Source organism: Podarcis tiliguerta (assembly GCF_965153285.1).
Source record: "Podarcis tiliguerta genome assembly, chromosome: 4".
NCBI classification, from domain to species: Eukaryota; Metazoa; Chordata; class Lepidosauria; order Squamata; family Lacertidae; genus Podarcis; species Podarcis tiliguerta.
In genome coordinates this window covers 4,786,583-4,809,233 of record NC_139537.1, presented here as the reverse complement: position 1 = coordinate 4,809,233, position 22,651 = coordinate 4,786,583, and the positions used below count along the sequence as shown (strand labels likewise).

Genomic DNA, 22,651 nt, shown 5'->3' with positions numbered 1-22,651 from the left:
ACAGACTCCGCCAACCCAGAAATAGTGTTCAGGTTAAGAACTTTGCTTCAGGATGAGAACAGAAATCGTGTGGCAGCAGTGGGAGGCCCCATTAGCTAAAGTGGTGCTTCAGGTTAAGAACAGTTTCAGGTTAAGAACAGACCTCCAGAACGAATTAAGTACTTAGCCTGAGGTACCACTGTACACACAAACCCTTGGAACTGAACCCCCATGTCTGGTGCCATTGTACTGCATTTTCTCATACAGTGGTACCTCGGGTTACGTATGCTTCAGGTTACATACACTTCAGGTTACAGACTCCGCCAACCCAGAAATAGTACCTCGGGTTAAGAACTTTGCTTCAGGATGAGAACAGAAATCGCGCGGCAGCAGTGGGAGGCCCCATTAGCTAAAGTGGTGCTTCAGGTTAAGAACAGTTTCAGGTTAAGAACGGACCTCCGGAACGAATTAAGTACTTAACCCGAGGTACCACTGTATTTATCTCTGCCATGGGGCCCAAGGTGTTGAGCATCTGATTCTCAGACCTTCTTTACTCCAGCCAAGGCGCTGGCTTTCTGTGACTTCAGACCACGCCAGGGACCCAATCCTAAGGGCCTTGCAGTTGCAGTTTTGCATACACCATTTTAATTGGCGTTTGGATTATGAGCCTGGGCAGAGGGATGCTGCGGCTTCTTCCCTGCCGGCCAGTGTGTTTCGAAGTCCCCTCTTCCCGCTCTCAGGGCTGGGGCTTAGGCTGCCTTCGGTCTCGCCAAATATTCCCCCCCCCCCCGAATTCCTTCTCTCAAAAGGAGCACTCGCACTCGTGGGAGTTCTTCAATAAATTAAGTTTATTTAGATTAGCATATTTTGCAAATGAGTTCAATAAATTACAGAACAGTTGTTGGTTTTAAAAAATAATAAATGAAAAAAAACAAACAAGCAAAACAAAGCCTGGAGGACCATCATCTGACAAGCAGCCACAGAGCTGAGCCCCGGGGCTTGGAAGCTGCCCCTTGTTCCCTTAGGATGCTACGGTCTGGCCCCAAAAGGCACCCACTCTTGAGCAGGAGGTGCTACTGGCTTGCTGGCTCCTAAAGCCCCACATTTCCGTGCTGTAATGGTTCTGGGGTTGCTCGTGCGTAAGTTGCCGTTACTCCTGGCTAGGTTGCCTGGTTGAACCCTTTCTGTCTGGACAGCCTCACGTTCCGTGGCTGCCTCAGTCGCTGGCAGAATCCGTCAGTGGGCGTTTCTTGAACCTCTTCCAGCATAGAAGCTGTTTGATGCCCAGTCTCCTCCTACTTTGCCTGCGTGAAAGTTTTCTGCGCAAGGTGGGTGTGGGCAGCGGAGTACTCGTGCCCTCTTCCCTGGCGAAGAGTCCTGGAGCCACCTCTCCAATTCCCCCATCTGCCCCCCTTCTCCACTGGTGTTACGCTGATTTCCTTCCCCAGCAGATGGGCTACCTCTCTCCCTACTGGGACCCTCTCCGGCATCCTTCTGGAGCCTCCTCTCCGCCTCCAGCTCCGATGGCAGTTCCCTGACACGTACACTGCCATCCTGACGCTCCCCATATCGCCCTCCTTTTGGGCCTGACCCTGTTGCCCCTCCCTCCAAAACCCAAATGAGCGCCACAAGCTGAACCTGCTGTTTATCTTTCCTTTGGGAGGCTTGGAACCTGTTTTTCCCATGGCTCAGGGCGTCCTGAAATTGCATCATTTCCTACAATGGTGCCACACGGCTGCCATTGCCGCCTTTCCATCTCCAGCTATGGGTGGGCCGCAGCTCCCCCAGCCCTGGCGCTACTGAGGCCACGTGGAGCCGGGAGTCCTGGGTGGGGCTGCGAGCCCAGGGTTCCTGTAAGGACTTCACTGTGCATGGCATGTGGTGGCAGTTCCATGCTGCTGCCTCCCCCCAACTGTTCCTGTTCCACAATGAAGAAGACCTCAGGGGGACCCCAAGAAGGCCTAGACACCTAAATAATGGAACAGAAGCCCACCTCCCAACACAGCGCCAAGCACTACTGAGCCGCACGTTCAGCCCCAATGAAACCAGCAGTGAAGCACTTGGAGATTTGCTATCTTGATTGCTACCTGTTGCACAGCTTGCTTAAATTTGACCCCAGTGACATAAAATTGTAGTCCCAAACATCTGGAGGGCCGGAGTTCGCCTATGCCTGAGTTTGCTGGATCAGGCCAATGGCCCATCTACTCCAGCATCCTGCTCTCACAGGGGCTTACTAGATGCCTGTGGGAAACTGGGAAGCAGCGTCTGAGCACAAAAGCAACTCTCGCCTCTTGTGGTTTCCAGCAACCGGCGTTGAGAAGCATTTCTGCCTCCGATTCTGGAGACAAAACAGAGCCCTCCTGGCAAATAGCCATCGATAGCTGTCTCCTCCATGAATTTGCCTCTTCCTCTTATCAAAGCCATCCAGGTTTGTGGCCATCGCTGCCTCCTGAGGCAAGGAGTTCCACAGTCCAGCTATGCGCTGCATTAAGAAGTAATTGGCTAGAGGTTGCAGGTCCCCAAATGCTGAAAGGGTCTCCAGGATATAAAGCCGAAATATCTGTTGATGGGAAGGGGGGTGGGTCAGGACAGGGGTGCAACAGAAGTACTCGCCCCCACACTTCTCCCCTCGCTGCAAAAGACACTCTGGAGATTCTGAGACACATGTCGCAAGCCACCATTTCAGGAAAATACTTCCTCTAACAATGAAAACCCGGAATGCATTGTTTTCCCAACAGCTTGGCTACGAACACGAAATCCTCCTTTGAACATTCTGTGACATAAAAGAGACTCGTTCTCCAGCCCAGCTCGGGGCTTGAGCAAATGCCACCTTGCCACCTTCCTCAGTTGTGGTGGCATCCTGGGCTCGACCCGCAAGGAAGTTCTCCTGGCCCACTGACTTGGGACGGGAGTTGTGCAAGAGCACTGCTGCGTTCTTGCACACTTGTCTTTTCACTGGGCCTCACGTGGGTTGTGCCACCTGTGAACTGGCGCAATGGCCGCAGAGCCTCCTCCATTTCATCCTGCGCACTGGACCACTTCAGGATGGGGCCATTAGCAGCTGGAAAAGCTACAAAGCCTGCAAGGCTGGAAACCCCCTAAATCTGAGTTGTGAGATGTGGGGCCCACTCAGTGCCGTGGAGCTCAAACGCCCCATGCCTGGGCCCAGAGTCTTATCAGTATCTGGTGGCACCCGGTTTCCTTAAAGGTGAGCCAGTTCTGATAGCAACAGCCCAGACACATCCAGAGGACCACATCTTCCTCATACCCTGCTCCAGTGATACGGGTTTTCCCAAAAGCGGCAGAACCAGGAAAGGTGTCTCTGTGTATCTTAGTAGCATGTGACACTAGACTCCAAAGCATTTATGGTCTGGCTCGATATAAGGCAGCCTTGCCCAACCTGGGGGTGTTTTGGACTACAGTTCCCATCAGTCCCAGTGAGCATGGCTGTAGAAGTCTGGGGCTAATGGGATATGTAGTCCCAAACTCCAGGAAGTGGGCACCAGGTTGGGGGAGATTGATTTAAGGCGACTTCATCTGAGTGCTTATTCACTCATCTGCACAAGCGGCCCTTTGAAATTGCAGGTGGGGATAACCCAAACCGGTGCTGGGCTGTATCTGCCTCATCAATCCAGTTCCTGCCGCCCTCCACCCCAGATTCCTTTCTCCAGAGGGAAATTGACTGGTCCGGAAGCTGCTTGCGGACTAGTCAATTCCACTTGTGATATGTGGGGAAGCAGGTGGGGCTGGGTCACTGCCGCTTAAATGGGGTCGGAAGGACGAGGAAGGTGCCTGCGGCGTTGATCTTGCTTGTTTTGCTCTTTTTGAAAATGACAATCTGCACACAGCCAAGGACTGCAGGGTGAGATCATATGTTCAGGCGGACAAAAGACCTTCTCAACATGGAAAGCTACTTGAGAGGCTGTGTGCATATGGACAGGTGTCTCTTAGAGCCTGGAGGCACAGTCTTATCTACATAGTCCGTGGAATACACTTTCTGTGGGTGGGTTTGCCAATGCGAACAGAGGCTGGCATCTCACCACCTGCCCTGGGCAACCTCCCTCGATCCTTATGGCTAAAGCAAGGTGAATTGTCAGGCCCAAACAGTCCCTGGGCAAAGAGGTTCTACGAGCGCAGGGCGGCTGCTTCTGCCTAGGCCCCTCTGAGCATGGTTCACGTGGGTTGAAGATTTGCGGAGGGACACTGGAAATTCCAGCATAAAGAGCTCATCCGTCTTCCTTCAGGATCTGACAGAGATCCACTAATTCTCACCAATAGCAAGCAAGCAAAGGCAGCGGCGTCAGGAAAGGGATACGTGTTCCCCCAAAGAGGCTTGCCCCCTTTTCACCAGACAGCGTCAGGTCTGCCCCCCACCTTGCAGTAGGGAATGGTTGGGGGGAGTCTGGCCATCAAGGAGACCATACGGCCAGCCTGCAATCCTGGTCTGCCAAATATCCCCAAATTTCTCTTTCTCTCTCCAGTTGGGCTGCTCAACCAAAGTGCCGTCCTTTACTCCAGAGGCAGCAGGCTGGGGGGTGACCGGATGCCTCGCAAAACTGGCCTCCCGTTTGGGAGAAAAGTCAGGTCCGAAAAGGACCGGGGGATGCAAACAATTTACAAATTCCATCTCCATCTTCCTGCAGCGGGGAGTTCCACACAGCCGAGTGTCCATAAGCCAAAAGGAAGCTCCGAAGCCTCAGAAAGAGGTAAATAAAGACGCCTGGAAATTCTGCAGGGCAGGAGGGAGATCAGCCCTCCAGCTTGTGTGGGGTGGTCCAGCGTTCCCCACATTTCTACTCGGTCTCTCGACTCCAGCCCAAAATTCCTGGTGAGTTCATGAAAAGGAAGCAGAGCTCGCCTCCCCCATCACTTGCTGCTTACCTGATCCCCTCTGGAAATGACATAAATGGGGTTCTTTTCTGCTTATTCCCTCCTGTGCGCACTGATGTCCACTTGGCCAAACTTGATTTTCTGCAGAGACGGTGAAGCACGGGGAAAACCACTGAAACAAAGCCCTTATGCTGTTAGATTCCACATCGTCATCGGTGGCCGCTGGCTGGCGAGACCCTTCGTGAAAAAAGCTGGGGTCAGGAGGGACTCCGCTCAGAATCACTTGACATCAGGAAAAGGAAACAAATTCTCTTCTCTTGAGGACAAAATCTGTCACACAGAAACAAGCCAAGGTTGGAGACCAGGGCTGGGAGCAGCTGTGTCCCTTCAGGCCGATGCTTGCTGAACTGCAACTCCCAGCAGCTAGGATGATGGGATTTGTAGTACAAGAAAGATCTGGAGGGCCTGCGCAGATGTTCCCAATACCTGATGCAAGCAAGACTTCGTTTTTCCAGACAGAGTTGGGAAACGGGCGATGCCTTGAGCAGGCCGGGTGACTGGCGAGACCTGCCATTCGCAGCCTGGGAGAAGAGGATTCTGTCCAGCCCAGCGAGACAAATTCGTGGTTGCCCGGACACAGCGAGATGATGGCTGTTGTTCCCTTAAGGTTGAGCCGGGCCCCGCCCCACAGGACGAAAACTAGCAGCTACAGAAGGAGCGGAGGAGGGTGGAGGGGAAGGTATTCTGTGGGTCACCCAGCGGAGGAGGCTGGTGGCGCTCAGTCCGAGGCGGTTAGAAGAGGTTGGCCTTGAGGGGGTTGGGCTTCCGGTGGAAGGAGGAGAGGACCCCAGAGAAGGGGCCCGACATGGTTTCGGCCGGCTGCCAGGCCTTCAGGAGGTCGGCCGTGTTGGTGGGCCCGTTGCTGTTGCTGACCCCAGCCCACAGGGGCGCCTTGAGGGCCTGGGTGGCGTGGCCAGGCCCCAGCCCCTGCTGCCCTGTGCCCGGGCTGGGGCTCAGGCTGCTGCCGGGACTGTTCAGGCTGCCCGCGATAGGCAGGGAGGCGGTGCTGTCCGGAGTGGGGCTGCAGTTGGACTCCTTGGACTCGTCGTCCTCCGAAGAGGAGCGGGGGTCCGGCTTCTTGCTGGCCGAGGGGCCGCCGTTGCTGCCATTCTGGCCCTTGGCGTTGGCCGCCCGCTCCTGCTTGCGAAATTTGGCACGGCGGTTCTGGAACCAGACCTGGGTTGGAGGAGGAGGAGGAGGGAAGGGCAGGTGAACAACAAGCAGGCATTGGGGGTGGGGAGAGAGGGGAAGGCAGGGCTGCAGCTCAGTGGCAGAACAGCTGCTTGGCATGCAGAACATCCCAGGTTTGATCCCCAATGATAACTCCCGTTAGGGCTAGGAGAGACTCCCTGCCTGAAATTATTTCATCATCATCATCATTATTCCCTTCATTTGTAGATCTCGGGGCGGTTCACAGCATAAAAATACTAAAGCTTTTTCAATCAGCAATTCTCGTAATTGTTCCAAAATTTCCATCATTGCATATAAATCACTGCAGGCACATTTAATCCAGATCTGTGCCCGCTTTTGGGAGCTGTGCACAGTGCACGGAAACGCCATTTACCTTCCCGCCAGAGTGGTACCTATTTATCTACTTGCACTTTGATGTGCTTTCAAACTGCTAGGTTGGCAGGAGCAGGGACCGAGCTACGGGAGCTCACCACATCACAGGGATTCGAACTGCTGACCTTCTGAGCGGCAAGTCCTAGGCTTTGTGGTTTAGACCACAGTGCCACCCACGTCCTTAAAAAGGAATACAAGAGGTTAATCAGCCCAAGGCCTGGTGGAATGGGTTTTCTCCTGGCGCCTAAAGGTGCTTAATGACTGCTGCCAGTCAGTGTGGGCAATACTAAGGTAGATGGACCAATGGTCTGACTCAGTATAAAGCAGCTTCCTGTTTAATTCAGCTCTCTCCCCCCCCCCCCGCACCCCGAACCAGAATACTGAAATTTATTTTTAGAGGCAGGGCTGCAGCTTTGCATGCAGAAGGTGCCAAGTCCAATCGCCTGCAGGACTGGAAGGGCTGGCAGAGCCTCAGAGTGGCCCCCAAACTGTGGGGGGGGGGTACCTAGAGGAATGCTAAGAGGCAAGGGGGCAGCAGGGGGGTACTGGGTGTGTAAATGACTATCCAACTTTGACAAACTGGATTTTGAATAAATGTGCCATTAATTGTTACTGCTTTGAATTTTAGTGTGTTCTTACCTTCCCTGATGGAAACTGCTATTTTGAATCATGCTTTTTTAAATATAGGGTAGAATAGTGGGCACTGGGGATGAGTTCATGGAACCAAGGGGGCAGGGGCTCAAAAAGGGGACCACAGGGGGGAGACAATATTGAGCAAGGTAGGCTTTCTCCGCAGTGACCGACCGGAAAATGAGAGGCAGCATGACATAGTGGTCAGTGCAGGATTTACATATAAGCTAAAAAGGCTCTAGCTTAGGGCCCCGCTCTCTTGGGGGCCCCAAAAAAATCAAAGGGGAAAAAAACCTGGGTGTACATTTCCAAAATATAAGATAAAAAACTAATAGAATAAAACCTACATACAGCAACAGTGTTTTGTGTTGTGTAGGCTCCTGTGATGTAAGTCATGGGCCCCGCCTGCTAGCCTGCTCCCTAAAATATCACTGGTTGGCTCCTTTCTATATATAGGGTGCCTACATTCTGCATGGACTGGTTGCACGGCAACGTGTGCAAATGGCTTTAGATACCTTTGAGGTCCGTAAATTACCATATAGCATATATTCAGCACAAAAAACAGCAACCGTTTGTTGTTGTCAAAGGACAGCTGGACATAGAAAGGACCCCATTACCTTCGGTAGTTTAGGGCCTCATCAAACCTAAATCTGGCCCTGATAGAGGTTAGGACCTGGGAGACCAGCGTTCAATTTCCCACTGGGCCATGAAACTCATGCGGTGACCTAAGACCTCTCAGCCTAACCTACCTCATAGGGTTGTTGTGAGGATAAAATGGGGAGGGGGGAATTATGCCCCCACCTTTGAGCACTCTGGAGGAAAATTGGGATATAAGCACAATAAAGACTGGAGATAGCTCAGTTGGTAGAGCACAAGACTCCTAATCTCAGGGAAGTGGGTTTGAGCCCCATATTTGCCAAAAGATTCCGGCACTGCAGGGGGTTGGACTAGATGACCCCCAGGGGCCCTTCCAACTCTGCGGGTCTAAGATTATTTAATTTAAATGCAATAAATAAATTGCTCAGAGCAATTGGGGCTTTCAGTGGATCAGCCCCTTTCCCCCCACCCCCATCTCCAGGAAAATGATTATTTGTTTCTCCCTTTTCAAAAAAGGGATCAGCATTGTAGCTGCCAGGACAAGCCTCTCACCTGCACCCTGGCTTCTGTGAGGTCTATTTTGAGGGCCAGCTCTTCCCTGGTGTAGATGTCAGGGTAGTGGGTCTCCGCGAAGACTCTCTCCAGCTCCTTCAGCTGCGAGCTGGTGAACGTGGTGCGAATCCTGCGCTGCTTCCGTTTCTCGTTGATGGTGGAAGGGTCCGAGAAGAACTTGTAGGGAACTGGTGGAGGAGAGAGGAGAGAGAAAGAGCCCATGGCTTAGAAGGAGGTAGACGGGGTCACGGGGCATGAGAGTGGCGCAGTGGCCCATGGCATTCCTGCATTGCAAGGGGTTGGACTAGATGACCCTTGGGGTCCCTTACGACTCTGCAAGTCTATGATTCTGTGCTGCTGAGCTCACCCCTTGTCCATTTCCAGGATTGCGGGTTGGGAGCAGCCTTCCCCAACCTGGTGCCCCACAAGATGTTCAGGACTGCAATTCCCATCAGCCCCAGTTGGAACAGCCAAGGCTGGGGATTATGGGAGTTGTAGTCCCAAGCACGCTGGGGTTTGTGGGAGTTGTAGTCCCAAGCACGCTGGGGATTGTGGGAGTTGTAGTCCCAAGCACGCTGGGGATTATGGGAGTTGTAGTCCCAAACACCTGTGGAGCTCCACGCTGTGGAAGGCTAGCTTGGAAGGTAACCGAGGTTCCCCTCTGCATCCCCTTTGGCTTCAACTGTAAAATGAGAAGGTGGCCTTCAGCAAGTCACTGAACCTCACGTTCCACCACCCCAAATCCACAGAATGGAGATAATTCTATGATCCTACCTTACAGGGTTCTTGTAACAATCTCTCTGTGTAAAGCACTTTCTACACTGAACAGTGAGCTACCGGGGAGATTCACAGCGTTAGGACTAGCATACAAAGTTCTAAACGACTCGGGACACAAATACCTACATAAAATACATCTCTCTCAAAAACAATGATCTTAGATCCTATGTTTAATTGTATTTTTAATATTTTGTTGGAAGCTGCCCAGAGTGGCTGGGGAAACTCAGCTAGATGGGCGGGGTATAAATAATAAATTATTATTAGTATTATTATCATTAGCAGGTGAGACCTTGGCGGTTGTGTGACAGGGCCTTTTCGGTGGTGGCTCCCCATTTGTGGACTGCCTTCCCTGGCAAGGTGCATCCATCTCTCATTGGTGGCCAAAGGATACTGTTCCTAGCAACCCTGAAATAGTCAGCTGGGAAAATGTGATTGCTTTAAAGCTGTTCTTAGAAGTTTTCTAATAATGATGCTTTAAATATGTGTTTGCCACCCTGGACTCAGTTTGAGGGGAAGGGCAGGATATACACAGAATAAACCACAATGATGGCAATCTATAATATAAGCACTAAGTATTAGCAATCATACCAACCAAGTGGCGTAGAGTTCAGAATAGGATCCTGCAAACTGACAGGAGCCCAATGTGGGGGGGGGGGGAAGGGTCCCTTCCCCACCCCCAATATCAATAGAAGAAATAAATTTTAAAAGTTGAGATGCTAAACTGGTACCCAAACTGATGCTTGCATAATTACAGTGAAGGTGCAAATGTGTATTGCTGACCATCGCAAGGGGAACGACTTAATAATACAACAGCTAATATAATCATTTCATAATATAACCGCTTCATAATATAACCACCAACTTCTCTGAAGAGTGGGGAAGTTAAATTAAGAAGTATACATAGGTTTTCTAAATTATACCAATATTTTTAAAGCATGTGGCAATTCTGCCAGCAGCCAAGACAGCCGCACCCCTCAAAATGCATTGTACTTAGGAGAGCTGTGGAAGAGATGAAAACTGCACCAATGGCTGTTCTTTTAGAGTTATACAGAATTACACAGTTAGAGTTACACAGTAATCTTTCAGAGTTACACAGAATTCCTTGGCTAAATGAGTTTTGAAACTTTTCCTCGGACAACACCTGCAAGTGCTGGACAGACATCTTCAGATATCCCCCAATGCTGTTTACAGCCAGTCATCAATGACACACATAAATATAAACGAGAAATCATTTTGTTTTATCCTCTTCTGACTATTTAATATATTTTATAATTAAATTGCTGGGAGTTTGTCAGCCGCCCTCAAGTAGATGTGCTGACATAGACAGGCATGCTGTAAATTTCTTAAACTATGGAAAGAAAGGTTGAGTTTCGTAAGGAGGATTAGGTGAAATATTGCGAGGAAGACTATGAAGAGGAATTATTAGTTAAGGACAATTAAAAGTAATAGAGAAATGCAGATTAAGTGATAAAGAATGGAAAATCTTCAGAGGTAGTTAATGGAAGTCTAAAATATTGTGTAAGATAAGAATGTATGTTAAATGACTGTTGGAAATGATATATTAAAAAATTAATTAAAATGTATTTAAAAAAAGAAGAAGAAAGGTTGGCTTTTAAGGACACACCTGAAAAGGAATTATCCAGCTCTGCTCAACTCACCCCAACACGTCCTCTAGAGGCCAGGGATTAAACCTGAATTCTTCTGCAGGCCAAGCAACCACACACAAATGCAACAGGTGTGTTGGGTGTGTGTAATGTGGCTCATGGCAAAACACCTGCTTGGCCTGCTGCAAAAGGACCCAAGTCTAATCCCTGGCCTCTTCAGGGTGGTTTGGGGGCATGGGGTAGAATCTCCTGCCTGACACCCAGGAAAGAGGCTGCCAACCAGTGCAGGCTATATAGAGGTAGGTGCATAAATGGGCTGGCTCAGTATTGAATAAGGCAGCTTCGACTTCCCCGGGTCAGGAAAAGGGTGGGGGGGAAACCTCCAAACCTAAAAGGAAAAGGACGACGCCTTCCACTTCCAGGCCTCCCTGGGGAGAAAGTACCAAAAATCAAGACGTTGTTGTTGTTGTTTAGTCGTTTAGTTGTGTCCGACTCTTCATGACCCCCTGGACCAGAGCACGCCAGGCACTCCTGTCTTCCACTGCCTCCCGCAGTTTGGTCAAACTCATGCTGGTAGCTTCAAGAACACTGTCCCACCATCTCGTCCTCTGTCCTCCCCTTCTCCTTGTGCCCTCCATCTTTCCCAGCATCAGGGTCTTTTCCAGGGAGTCTTCTCTTCTCATGAGGTGGCCAAAGTCTTGGAGCCTCAGCTTCAGGATCTGTCCTTCCAGTGAGCCCTCAGGGCTGATTTCCTTAAGAATTGATGCGTTTGATCTTCTTGCAGTCCATGGGACTCTCAGGAGTCTCCTCCAGCACCAGAATTCAAAAGCATCCGTTCTTTGTCGATCAGCCTTCTTTATGGTCCAGCTCTCACTTCCATACATCACTACTGGGGAAACCATGGCTTTACCTATACGGACCTTTGTTGGCAAGGTGATGTCTCTGCTTTTTAAGATGCTGTTTAGGTTTGTCATTACTTTTCTCCCAAGGAGCAGGCGTGTTTTAATTTCGTGGCTGCTGTCACCATCTGCAGTGATCATGGAGCCCAAGGAAGTAAAATCTCTCACTGCCTCCATTTCTTCCCCTTCTATTTGCCAGGAGGTGATGGGCCCAGTGGCCATGATCTTCGTTTTTTTGATGTTGAGCTTCAGACCATATTTTGTGCTCTCCTCTTTCACCCTCAATAAAAGGTTCTTTAATTCCTCCTCACTTTCTGCCCTCAAGGTTGTGTCATCTGCATATCTGATATTTCTTCTGGCAATCTTAATTCTGGCTTGGGATTCATCCAGCCTTTCGCATGATGAATTCTGCATATAAGTTAAATAAGCAGGGAGACAAAATACAGCCTTGTCGTACTCCTTTCCCAATTTTGAACCAATCAGTTGTTCCATATCCAGTTCTAACTGTAGCTTCTTGTCCCACATAGAGATTTCTCAGGAGACAGATGAGGTGATCAGGCACTCCCGGCATGCATATCTATGGTATGATAAAGCTAAGATAAATAAGGCCTTCAAGAACCATATTGTCAGAAAATCAGTTTTTAATGTCTGGACAAAATATAAAGACTTACTGGAGAATAAAACTCCGAGGTGGCTGTCACCCCTGGAGGCTAAGGCTTGGAAAAGAGCCAATATGGAGGCCAACTGGCCAAAATATTGGGAGATAATAGAAAAGGATGGTGACAACTGGAAATTGCAGAGTTTAGAAAAGATGAGAGACAAAGTGCGAGACTGGTTACAATATGCTCAGATTAAAGAAGTGTTCAAAAATGACAAAAAGCTAGGATTCCAAGTGGAAAAGTCAAAGTTAGAAACTGAACTGTTAGAACCTAAGACTAAGGTACTTTCAAGAATGTATAACTTGCTGCTGAAATGGAACACACATGACGAAATGGTAAAATCAACAATGATAAAATGGGCGCAGGATATTGGGTATAATATTATGTTTGAAGATTGGGAAAGGTTGTGGACCTCTGGGCTGAACTTCACTGCATGTAATGCGTTGAAGGAAAATGTGATGAAAATGATGTATAGATGGTACATGACCCCTGTTAAACTGGCTAAAATATACCATTCGTCTGATAGCAAATGTTGGAAATGTAAGGAAAATGAAGGAACATTTTTTCACCTCTGGTGGACCTGCCCTAGAGTGAAGGCCTTTTGGGAGAAGATATATAATGAATTAAAAAAGGTGTTTAAATACACCTTTACTAAGAAACCAGAGGCCTTTCTCCTGGGTATTGTCGGCCAGAGTGTGTTAAAAAAGGACAGAACATTCTTTATGTACGCAACAACAGCAGCAAGAATATTAATTGCCAAGAATTGGAAAACTCAGGAGCTACCCACTGTGGAAGAATGGCAGATGCAACTGATGGACTATATGCAATTAGCCGAGATGACCGGCAGAATTCGAGACCAGGGAGAAGAAAGGATGGAAGAAGATTGGAGGGAATTTAAGATTTATTTACAAAAATATTGTAATTTGGCTGAGTGTTGAATTGGATGCCAGTGCAGATAATTGTCTACCATTAAATTAGATTTAAGGCTGAATTATATGTCAAACCAAATTAAGATTATTAATTAAGATGAGTTAAATGATAATTTGTTTGAAATTAATTTAATAATGATGTAAGTGTATGCGGGAGGTGTGGGGGAGTCCCATGTAACAATTGAGAGATGTTAAATGGACAATGACAAGTTGTGCTTATCTAATATATGCTTTATTTGAAAACTTCAATAAATATATTATAAAAAAAAAAAAAAAAAAGAGGTGATCAGGCACTCCCATTTCTTTAAGGACTTGCCATAGTTTGCTGTGGTCGACACAGTCAAAGGCTTTTGCACAGTCCAAACCTAAAAGGACAAGGACGACGCCTTCCACTTCCACGCCTCCCGGGGGAGAAAGTACCAAAAATCGAGACATTGTTGGGGAAAGTGAAATAGCTGGGGTCTCCTGAGCCCTAAGACGTCAGCCCAGGCTTCTGTGGCATCTGCTTCGCGATTCTGAAGGCCAAGCGGCCGCAAATAGCACTCGATCAGCGGGTGGTCGGGAGAAGTAGACCCGCAAATCAAGCCTTTTGCTTGGCCTCCCCAACGCCCGGCGTCTGGGTGACGCAATCACGCATTGGGTAACGCGAATCCGGAGTGACTCCGGTTTACACTGATGATGATGATGATGAGAACATGAGAAGAGCCTGCTGGATCAAGGCCAACGGCCCATCTAGACCAACATCCGATTCTCACAGTGGCCGCAGACATTGGGGAGCTTGTAAGCAGGATCCAAGCGCAAGAGCCCCCCCCCCCCTGAATTTTCCACTAACTGGGATTCAGAAGCATCGCTGCCTCTGACTGTGGAAGCAGAACAGAGCCATCCTGGTTAGTAGCCTTCCATAGCCCTCTCCTCCTCCCTGAATCTGTCTGATCCTCTTTTAAAGCCATCCTCTTTTAAAGCCACCGTTGTCTCCAGTGGCAGGGAGTTCCACAGTTTAACTCTGTGTTGCTTGAAGAAAGACTTTCTCCTACGCGCCCTGAATCCTCCGACATTCACCGAATGTCCGCGATTTCGTGTGTTATAAGAGAAGGAGGAGAGCGTTCCTCCATCCACTTTCTCCAGGTCATAAGATTCTCCAATCCGCGGTGACCACTCCATTTCTGCAGCCGTTAAATCGGGATTCCTTAAATGCGCATCGCAAGAGCGGAGAGTTTCCAGTTGCAACCCAACGGCCTTTACTCCGCCTCAACTGGCTCCAGTTTGAGATGCGCTATCCGCGCTTACTCGGGAGTAAAGCCCTCCCAACCCGCCGCGCTCTGACTTCGAAGCGGACGGGCTCCGCCTGCTGTATCCCTCCCTCGGCTTCAGGCGTAGCTGCTGGATCGGCAATGCGCTTCCGCCGGGATCCCCCTGCGCGGCTCACGTGGACTCGGAGGGAAGGGATCCACACGGGGATCAGGGCCCAATACCCCCGTCGTCCCTTTGGCTTTGCTGAGGAGATGTTAAAAATGATCCCCGCGAGGTTGGGAGTCGCGATTTGCTCCCCGCTTCTTAACTCGGGGTTCAGTCGGGGCCGCTTTCGGAGGCCTTTGGGCTAAGGGGGACTTCCTGGAGAGCAAAACCTGTACCTCTCTAAATGACTTGGCTGAAGGAATTGAGGGGGTGCTCATCCAGTTTGCAGGTTGGACGCCAAACTGGGGGAGGGGGCAGCTAATGTCGTAGAATCGGAATTCAAAATGACCTTAACAGATTGAAGCCCAAACGGAGTGGATTTCATTCCTGCACTTAGGCAGGAAGAACCAGATCCACAAATATAAAATAATAATAATAATAATAATAATAATAATAATAATAATAATAATAATAATAATAAAAAAAAAATTATTTATACCCTGCCCATCTGGGCGGCTTTCAACAAAATATTAAAATACAGTAGTCCATCATACATTAAAAGCTTCCCTAAACAGGGCTGCCTTCAAATGTCTTCTAAAAGTCTGGTAGTTGTTTATCTCTTTCACATCTGTTGGGAGGGCGTTCCACAGGGCGGGCACCACCACCGAGAAGGCCCTCTGCCTGGTTCCCTGTAACTTGGCTTCTTGCAGGGAGGGAACCACCAGAAGGCCCTCGACACTGGACCTCAGTGTCTGGGCAGAACGATGGGGTGTGGAGACGCTCCTTCAGGTATACTAGACCGAGGCCGTTTAGGGCAAGCATAGGCAAACTTGGCCCTCCAGCTGTTTTGGGACTACAATTCCCATCATCCCTGGCCACTGGCCATGTTAGCTAGGGATGATGGGAATGTAGTCCCAAAACATCTGGAGGGCCGAGTTTGCTATATGCCTGGTTTAAAGGTCAGCACCAACACTTTGAATTGTGCTTGGAAACGGGGGGGGGGGCACCTGGCTTACTAGCAGGACAAGGAGTTAGGGATCTTGGTGGACCACAAGTCATGAATCAACAGTGTGATGCAGCAGCAAAAAAGGCTAACACCATTCTAGGCTGCATCCACAGAAGTCTAGTGTCCAGATCAAGGGAAGTCATAGTTCTGCTCTATCCTGCCTTGGTCAGAGCCCCAATCTGGAGTCCTGTGTCCAGTTCTGGGCAGCACAATTTAAAAGGGATGTTGGCAAGCTGGAAGGTGGGCAGGCAAGATGATCAAGAGTCTGGAAACCAAGCCTGATGAGGAACAGTTGAAGGAGCTGGACATGTTTAGCCTGGAAAGGAGGAGGCTGAGAGGAGATAGCCATCTTCAAATATCTGAAGGGCTGTCACATGGAAGAGGCAACAAGCTCGTTTTCTCCTGATCTGCAAGGTAGGACTCGAACCTATGGCTTCAAGTCACAAGAAATGAGATTCCGATTCAACATCAGGGGAAAGTTTCTGACAGTAAGAGCTATTTGACCATGGAGCCGCCTCCCTTGGGAGGTTGTAGACTAGACTCTCCTTCCTTGGAGGTTTTCAAGCAGAGGTTGGGTGACCATCTGTCAGGGACGCTTTGGCTGAAATTCCAGCACCGTAGGGGGTTGGACTAGATGACCCTCGGGTTCCCACCCAACTCTACCATTCTGTGCCTGACGAAAGACAAATTAAACCAACTTTATTTGGGTTGATTTTCGACCTGACTGGCTTTTGTTTTCCATCTAAGATCAGGCGATCCATATTCGTCCAAATGCTCAGCAGGGCTGGGGAATCCCGGTGCCTCAAGAATGTCAAAGCCAGAAGTCCTTTTCTCCCGCCCTCAATCCCGTTGCTTAAAAGGCGAGTCGCACTCCTGATCTGGGTAGAGGGTTGTATGTAGACCGCATTAACTCAATCCGGATTAATTCAGACGGACTTTATACAGATCGATGAGCTTTCATGCAAAAAAATAGGATGGTCCTTAGATTGTTAAAATTAAAAAAGAATATTTTTTTTAAAAAAAAATAAATTTAAAACTCTGGAACATTTTTTAATAGGCAGCGGTGCCGTTATGTTGCCGGGCGGCGATGGCACCAGGGCTGTGGGGTGGTTATCTCTGTTTATTTAACCCTGCCCGGGCCGGGAAGAAAATGAGGGGTCGGATCCTGCTGCAGGGATAGAGGGAACATTCCCAAACGTGACCCTCTCTCTCTTTCGGTTTCGATTGCCATTTTTGTGGGGAATAAGCGGCGCTTACTTCCGAGTAGAGCGCGGCCGCCCCCCGTTGCATTCTGCGCAGTAGGCAGAGTCTTCAACAATAAGCAAATAAAGCATTAAGATAATAAATAAAAATAATTAAAGTAATTAAATACAAAATATAAATTTTACATATCGGTGGCCTCCTAGCTATTTCCTGGGTGCCGTTTTTTTGTCATCCCGTTTGAGCAGCTGGGTTCAAGCGACGTGCTTGGCCGCAATCGTACGCGTGCTTTCCCCGGGGAGTAAGTCTCCGTGGAACCCAATGAGGTTTACTTCTGAGTAGGCAGGCCTAGGCTAGCGCTTGGGGGAAGGAACCCAGAGCAGTGCACTCCTGCAGAGGCGCCCAGGAGAAGTGAAGGCATCGCGGTCTCCGAGGTCGCGGGTGGAATTCGCCCTGGATGGAATTTATTGCTCCGGATACGGGAGAAAACGTGCGGCCTAGTGGTTAGAGCGTCGCACGAGGATCCGGGACTCCAGGATCCCGATCCCCCTACCGGCCATGAAACTCACCGGGTGCGGGTGACGGGGGGCCAGTCATTGCCTCTCTCAGCTAACCTTCCCCGCAGGGTCGTTGTGAGGATTAATTAAGGAGAAGAGAGATAGGCGGGGTATAAATAATAAAAAATATTATTATTATCCTTGGTGGGGAAAGGCGGGCTATAAAGGCAATAAATAAATGCAATAAATAAGAAATTAAATGGTGATACTGCTGGAAAAGCAGGCAGCCGCGTTGGATCAGACATTTACTGATAGCCGGGGACTTAATAAATGAATTCCCCAGATGTCGCCTGGAGAGCTGCAAGCCTGACGCGCCCGCCCCTGAATTCTTGAACGCCCGCCCGCTTTACATCTATACTTCGATATTTGCATTAATCCGACTTGGCAAAGACGCGAATTAAATCTGAGCTGCCCATGGTGGTCCAGTCATTCTGTTTTAAACTGAAGCAACGAAAGTGACTCCTCTGTCCCCAAATTGTTGGTTACCTTTTCGGGGTTCGCCAACTGAAATTCTTTTTTTTCACCCCGAGGTCGATTTCAAGCACCGTTTGGTCATTTACACAGCTGCCTTGAAATCGACTAGGAATTCATTCTGACCGCATCATTATAAACAAAAATCATTTTCAGGCGTATTTCCCTTGTAAAAACGCATATGATTTAAATTTCAGGTAAGGTTCTTAGGGACCGCAAGGGTCTCGCTTTGAGGAGTGGGCCGCCTCCCTTATTTCGGAGTCTTGTTCCTTCAAAACAAGAGACCTCAATGTTTTTGATGTTTGTTGCTAAATCAGGATTCGTTTCCTATTTGTACCTAAATCCGAATTAATTTCCTACTTGTTGCTAAATGCGGATTCGTTTCCTATCTCGAGCGAATGAGTGGGTTGGAATGGCTAAAAGGTTGACGAAACCTCCATTCGGTCCTTGCAAACCGACTATTATTGCAACCAGTAACTCCAGAAGCAAAATCCGGATTGTGTTTTGCTCGCGCCAGAAATGGAGGAGGAATGAAATAATCCCGATATAGCGCAAAGTCACTTTAAGGCGGTACATCAGGGCACTTTCCGGGTCCATTAAACTCAACTGCAGGTTTTAAATATAGTCACCCTCCCCCCCCCATCAGATTCAATGAGACATTAAGGCCAAACCCCGACGCCCATTTACTTAGGGGGAAAACTTACTTCTCTTACACGGCTGATATCCGATTATTAGATCCAAATTCTCCCAAACCGGAATAGCATTTTAAAAGCGCCCCCAGAATGGTGAGCAGCGCCGGCGGCTTTTCAAGCACAATGTTATTGGAGGAAAATCGCACCCAGCTGCATTTCCCCCTCCCTCAAAAAGCACAGGTGCGGGGGAGACACACGTGGGAAAGAGATGGAGATTTTGAGTTTAAATGGTCGTGGTCCTGTATTTAATTTTCTTGATTTTACATCGCAATATCGCCCAGGTGGGCTCATTCCGGGTTGGTCTCGGATCAAACGTGATCCTCGCGAGAGGCATGAAGCGTAGGCAAGGTTTGGAGTCACACAGAACGCTTCGTCCGTGGCAGAATAAATTGAAAATTGTCCAGTAGCACCTTAGAGACCAACTAAGTTTGTTCTGGGTATGAGCTTTCATGTCCATGCACACCTCTTCAGATACCGTGATATTCGTCCGTGGCAATTATTGCAGAGGAAAAGAAGAGGAAAGCGGAAGGGATGTGTTGTCCCTGGAATCTTGCGCATTGCCCAGCAGAGATTGGGTTGGCTTGTAACAATATCTTTATCGTTGATAGTTTCTTTCACTGCATTCCTAGCTTACCTTTCGCTCCAAAGAGCTGGGGGGGGGCACTCAGTCCCTTTCTCATTTAATTCCCACAACAACCCTCTGGGGTAGGCTAGGCTGAGCTTGAGTGACTGCCCCCCCCCCCAGGCCACCCAGTGAGCTTCGTGGCCGAGCGAGGATTTGAACCCTGGTCTCCCACTCTAACCGCTAGGCCACACTGTCTCTCCGTGTGTTTGTGTGTGAGTGAAATTAACACCCCGTCTGCCTCTCTTGAACAGGCTCTTGGCCTGTTGGGTGGCGTCTTGCCTCCATTTACACAGGAAGAAGCCGAACGAGAAGCGCGTCCTTCTTCCACCGCGGAGAATAATTCCGGCGCACTATGCGCATTTCGAAGCGTAGGCGCGGATAAGTCACGCAAAACCCAGAATTTCTTTTCAGGGTGGGGGAAAGAATTGCCTTAAAAGCACCTGGGTTTTAGAGGAAAACCCAGGAAACGTCTTCTGGGGTATCTTAAAGGCAAAACAGATTACCTGTGGCAAAGGAAACCTGTTCGTCTCTAGGATACCATCAGATGCTGCGCCGTTGTCGGGTTTTTTGTTTGTTTGTTTGTTTTTTGTTTTTTTTTTGCAAACACAAATTAATCCATCAAATTCCACATCTGGGGACTTCTCTTCCGGATACTTTGTAAACGCAAACCCTTTCTCCCGTCAATTTCCAGCACAGTTTTAGTTAATTACAAATTTTGCTTTGGAAATTATTGCAATCGAATCGCTACAAGGCAAAATATAGAATTCCTTTTTTTTTTTTTAAATCCCCCTTAGGAGGCCAGCGTGTTCGAAGATGCTCAGCGAAGAAACCAGGTCCTCGACGCTTTCAACCCGAACCGGATCGCGCCCTTTTTGGTAAACTAGATAAACCTCTCCCCGCCAGCCTAAAAGAACGCCAGCGACGGACGCTTCCTTCCTCCAGATTAATAAATTCCATAAAAAAATAGTATATATATTTTTCTGGGAGCAATTTCTGCAAAATATCGAATTAGATTCCTTGATCTAATCCTTCCATTTGCTCTAACCCGATTACGCATTAATTTGTTTTGGCTGTGAACAGAGGGGCGACGGAGCCCTTTAACTCGATTAGGCACAAATGTTATATCTTTATAACTGCATTTTGCAAAATTGGTTTATACCTGGTGGGTTGCGAGCTGCCCCCACCCTCTGCGAAGGGGGGAAAGGAAATAAAGCGGCGAGGGTCGGCCGGGTTGCGAGACAAAAATTGGAACCAGGGAGAGAGAGAGAGACGGGGTGAGAACCAGCCAGAGACCTTGGGCTTCTTTTGGGGGGTGTCTCTGCCTCCCCAATATTCCGAAGGAGGAGTCCCTCGCTCCTGGCCCCTGGAACCAGCCGACCCCACTCCGGAGCGGCTTGCAGGCTGGCGGGCCGGCCTGAGCCTCCCACGGGCCGGCCGAAGCCGCGCCTCCGGCCCGCCGGGCAAACCAGCTCGGTGACCGTCTCAGGCCGGGGGTGCCCTCCTCCTGCGCGCCTCGGCAAGGGAGCCCTCGTCTCCTGGAGCCCTGGCGCCGGAGTGGTACCCGGGGGGTCATCCATCCCAACCGGCCGTCGGCGACGCCCTTACCTGTGGCGTAGGGCGAGGGCTGGTGGTCTCGGAGGGCGCCCAGGGTGCAGTTGGCGGTGCTGAGCGGCGGGCAGGCCGGGCTGGCGGCGAAGCTGCTGCGGATGGGGTTGTACTGGAAGGTGTTGGCTTGGCTGCAGGAGTTGAAGTCCGCGTACGCCGACGCCTCCATGGCCGCCATGCAAGAGTCGTAGGAGTTCAGGTAGGAGTAATCCATCTTGTACATGGGGAGCCGGGCCCGGGATCTGGAGATCTGCAGGGTGGCCGGCAGGCCCGGGGTGAGAGAAAGAGAGAGGGAGAGGGAGAAAGAGGGGGCCCCCTCGGCTTGGACGGCGGCGGCAGCGGCGGCGGCTGCAGGTGCCTCGTTGCGCTCTGGAGGCGCACCGACGGGGCGGACGGGTGATATAGTTGGCGGCGCGCGGGGAAACAAGGGACGAGGCGGCGGGTCCTTTGCATGACAATCTCGCCGGGAGTCGATTGGGGGGAGGGAGGGGCGGCCAGGGAGGGGGGGCTGCCCGCCGCCCCGCCCACCCCCTCCCTCCCTCCCTCCCGCCGTCGCTCAGCCAGCCCTTAACCCTTTCGGGTGGCATCCTCAGAGCAGCGGGAGAGGCTTCAAGTTGAGTCCGTTTGCTTCCCCTGCCAGAGAAGTTTCGCCCCACAAGCGGCCACGTTCCCCGTGTTTAAAAACGTTAAGGGCACCAGGAGAGCCCGCTGGATCAGGCCCATCTTTCCAGCGCCCTTTTCTCATGGGGGGGGGGCAAGCAGCGGGTCATACCCTAAAAAAAAGGGTAATTGCTGACGGGAGCACTGCTGTAAGGATATAAGAGGAGCTCTGCTGCAGGATCAGAACCATGGTCAGGAACGGAAACATGGGGGAGGGAGTAAGCCCCACCCCGCATAATCAGTCACAGGACGCAGCGCACGCACAACGTTTGCATGGTGATGCCCATCACCTTGGGGTGGGCGGCCCCCTCAAATATTTTATGGGGCTGTCTGAAGGGCAGTGGCGTAGCGTGGGGGGGGGGTGCAAGGGGGGCCGGCGGCACCGGACGCAACATCTGGGGGTTAGGGTTAGGCAGCGCAAATTACTTGCCTTGCCCCGGGTGCTGACAACCCACGCTACGCCACTGCTTAAGGGGCCTCGGCCCCTAGGCGTTGGCTCCTGTGTCTATGCTGCACCGATTCCAGCACCCTCAATGTGCTCAGCCAGATGCCCGTTAAGGCAAGCCAGCGGGCAGGATCCGAGCTCCAGAGCAACGCTCTCCCCACCTGGGGATTCCAGAAACTGGACTTCGGAAGCATCTCTGCCTCCGACGTGCTGGCCCCGCCCCCAACCTCCTCTGGTCCAAAGGGGAGATGATAAAGGACCCACACATCCACCTCGGCTGCCTCCCTCCCCTTCGCTGGTGGGAGGGAAACATCCTTGCAGGGCTGTTTTTGCGCGGAGGGCTGAGCGCAGAGCCCGTGTTGAACCCTGTCCAGCAACGAAATCCTGCGCTCGTCCTCCTCCTCCCCCGCGCCCCGTTTGTTTTCTCAGCGTTGACTAAGAAAGGACTTTGCATCCTAGAGCCGGAAGGTACCCCAGGGGACATCTAGCCCAACCCCCGGCAGTGCAAAACTTGCCCAAATTGCGAAGAAACCGGGGGAAACCGTGAAAGTGTAGCTGGGCGCGCGCAACGAAAAGGGGCTCGTTTGGCCAGTTGGGCGGTGAAAACCGATTCTCAGGCTAATATGGTTCACGCGTACCTGGCTGGGCACAAAAAAACATATAAGCGATTTAAAAACTTGTGTTGTTTTTTTTTACTGTCCCCTCCTCTGAATGGTAATCTCTGTATGGTCAAAAGGGGAGGGTAATTTTCATTATTATTATATGATTTATATATTCACAATGGCGAGATGCTTGCTTCTGTCGGCTCGCGGGAAGGAGCGCCTGGGGTGGTTCAACAGGATGTGGCTTACTTCCGAGTAGACCAGCCGAAGGTTGTAGGGTGAACCGCAGCAGCCGCGGGGGTCCCCTGTGTTGG

General features: G+C 50.3%; 2 protein-coding genes across 3 annotated transcripts in view; both read right to left on the bottom strand.

Annotated features, from left to right (window-relative positions):
* The window catches only part of LOC310676834 (tigger transposable element-derived protein 1-like), a gene marked incomplete at its 3' end in the record, with an annotated part of 1,439,559 nt that overhangs the window by 1,011,328 nt on the left and 405,580 nt on the right, over window positions 1-22,651 (bottom strand). The gene's annotated exons all lie outside the window — the stretch shown is intronic.
* PHOX2A (paired like homeobox 2A) lies at window positions 810-21,028 on the bottom strand. Of its 2 annotated transcripts, XM_083436815.1 has the most exons (5): window positions 20,631-21,028; window positions 8,212-8,399; window positions 2,185-6,045; window positions 1,525-2,124; window positions 810-1,091 (listed from the first exon to the last, which is right to left on the bottom strand). In XM_083436815.1, exons 1-3 carry the CDS (start codon window positions 20,851-20,853, stop codon window positions 5,602-5,604), a joined length of 855 nt encoding a protein of 284 aa, XP_083292941.1. In that variant the 5' UTR covers window positions 20,854-21,028; the 3' UTR covers window positions 810-1,091; window positions 1,525-2,124; window positions 2,185-5,601. The 2 variants fall into 2 exon arrangements, with proteins under 2 accessions (XP_083292941.1, XP_083292942.1); XM_083436816.1 differs by having other exon boundaries at window positions 1,525-6,045.

Coding starts and splice junctions, on each gene's coding strand:
- PHOX2A (XM_083436816.1), bottom strand. CDS start 20,853: ATGTACAAGATGGATTACTCCTACCTGAACTCCTACGACTCTTGCATG. Junction 8,400..20,630: donor GCCCTCGCCCTACGCCACAG/GTAAGGGCGTCG, acceptor CTCCTCCACCAG/TTCCCTACAAGTTCTTCTCG. Junction 6,046..8,211: donor TCACAGAAGCCAGGGTGCAG/GTGAGAGGCTTG, acceptor CCTCCAACCCAG/GTCTGGTTCCAGAACCGCCG.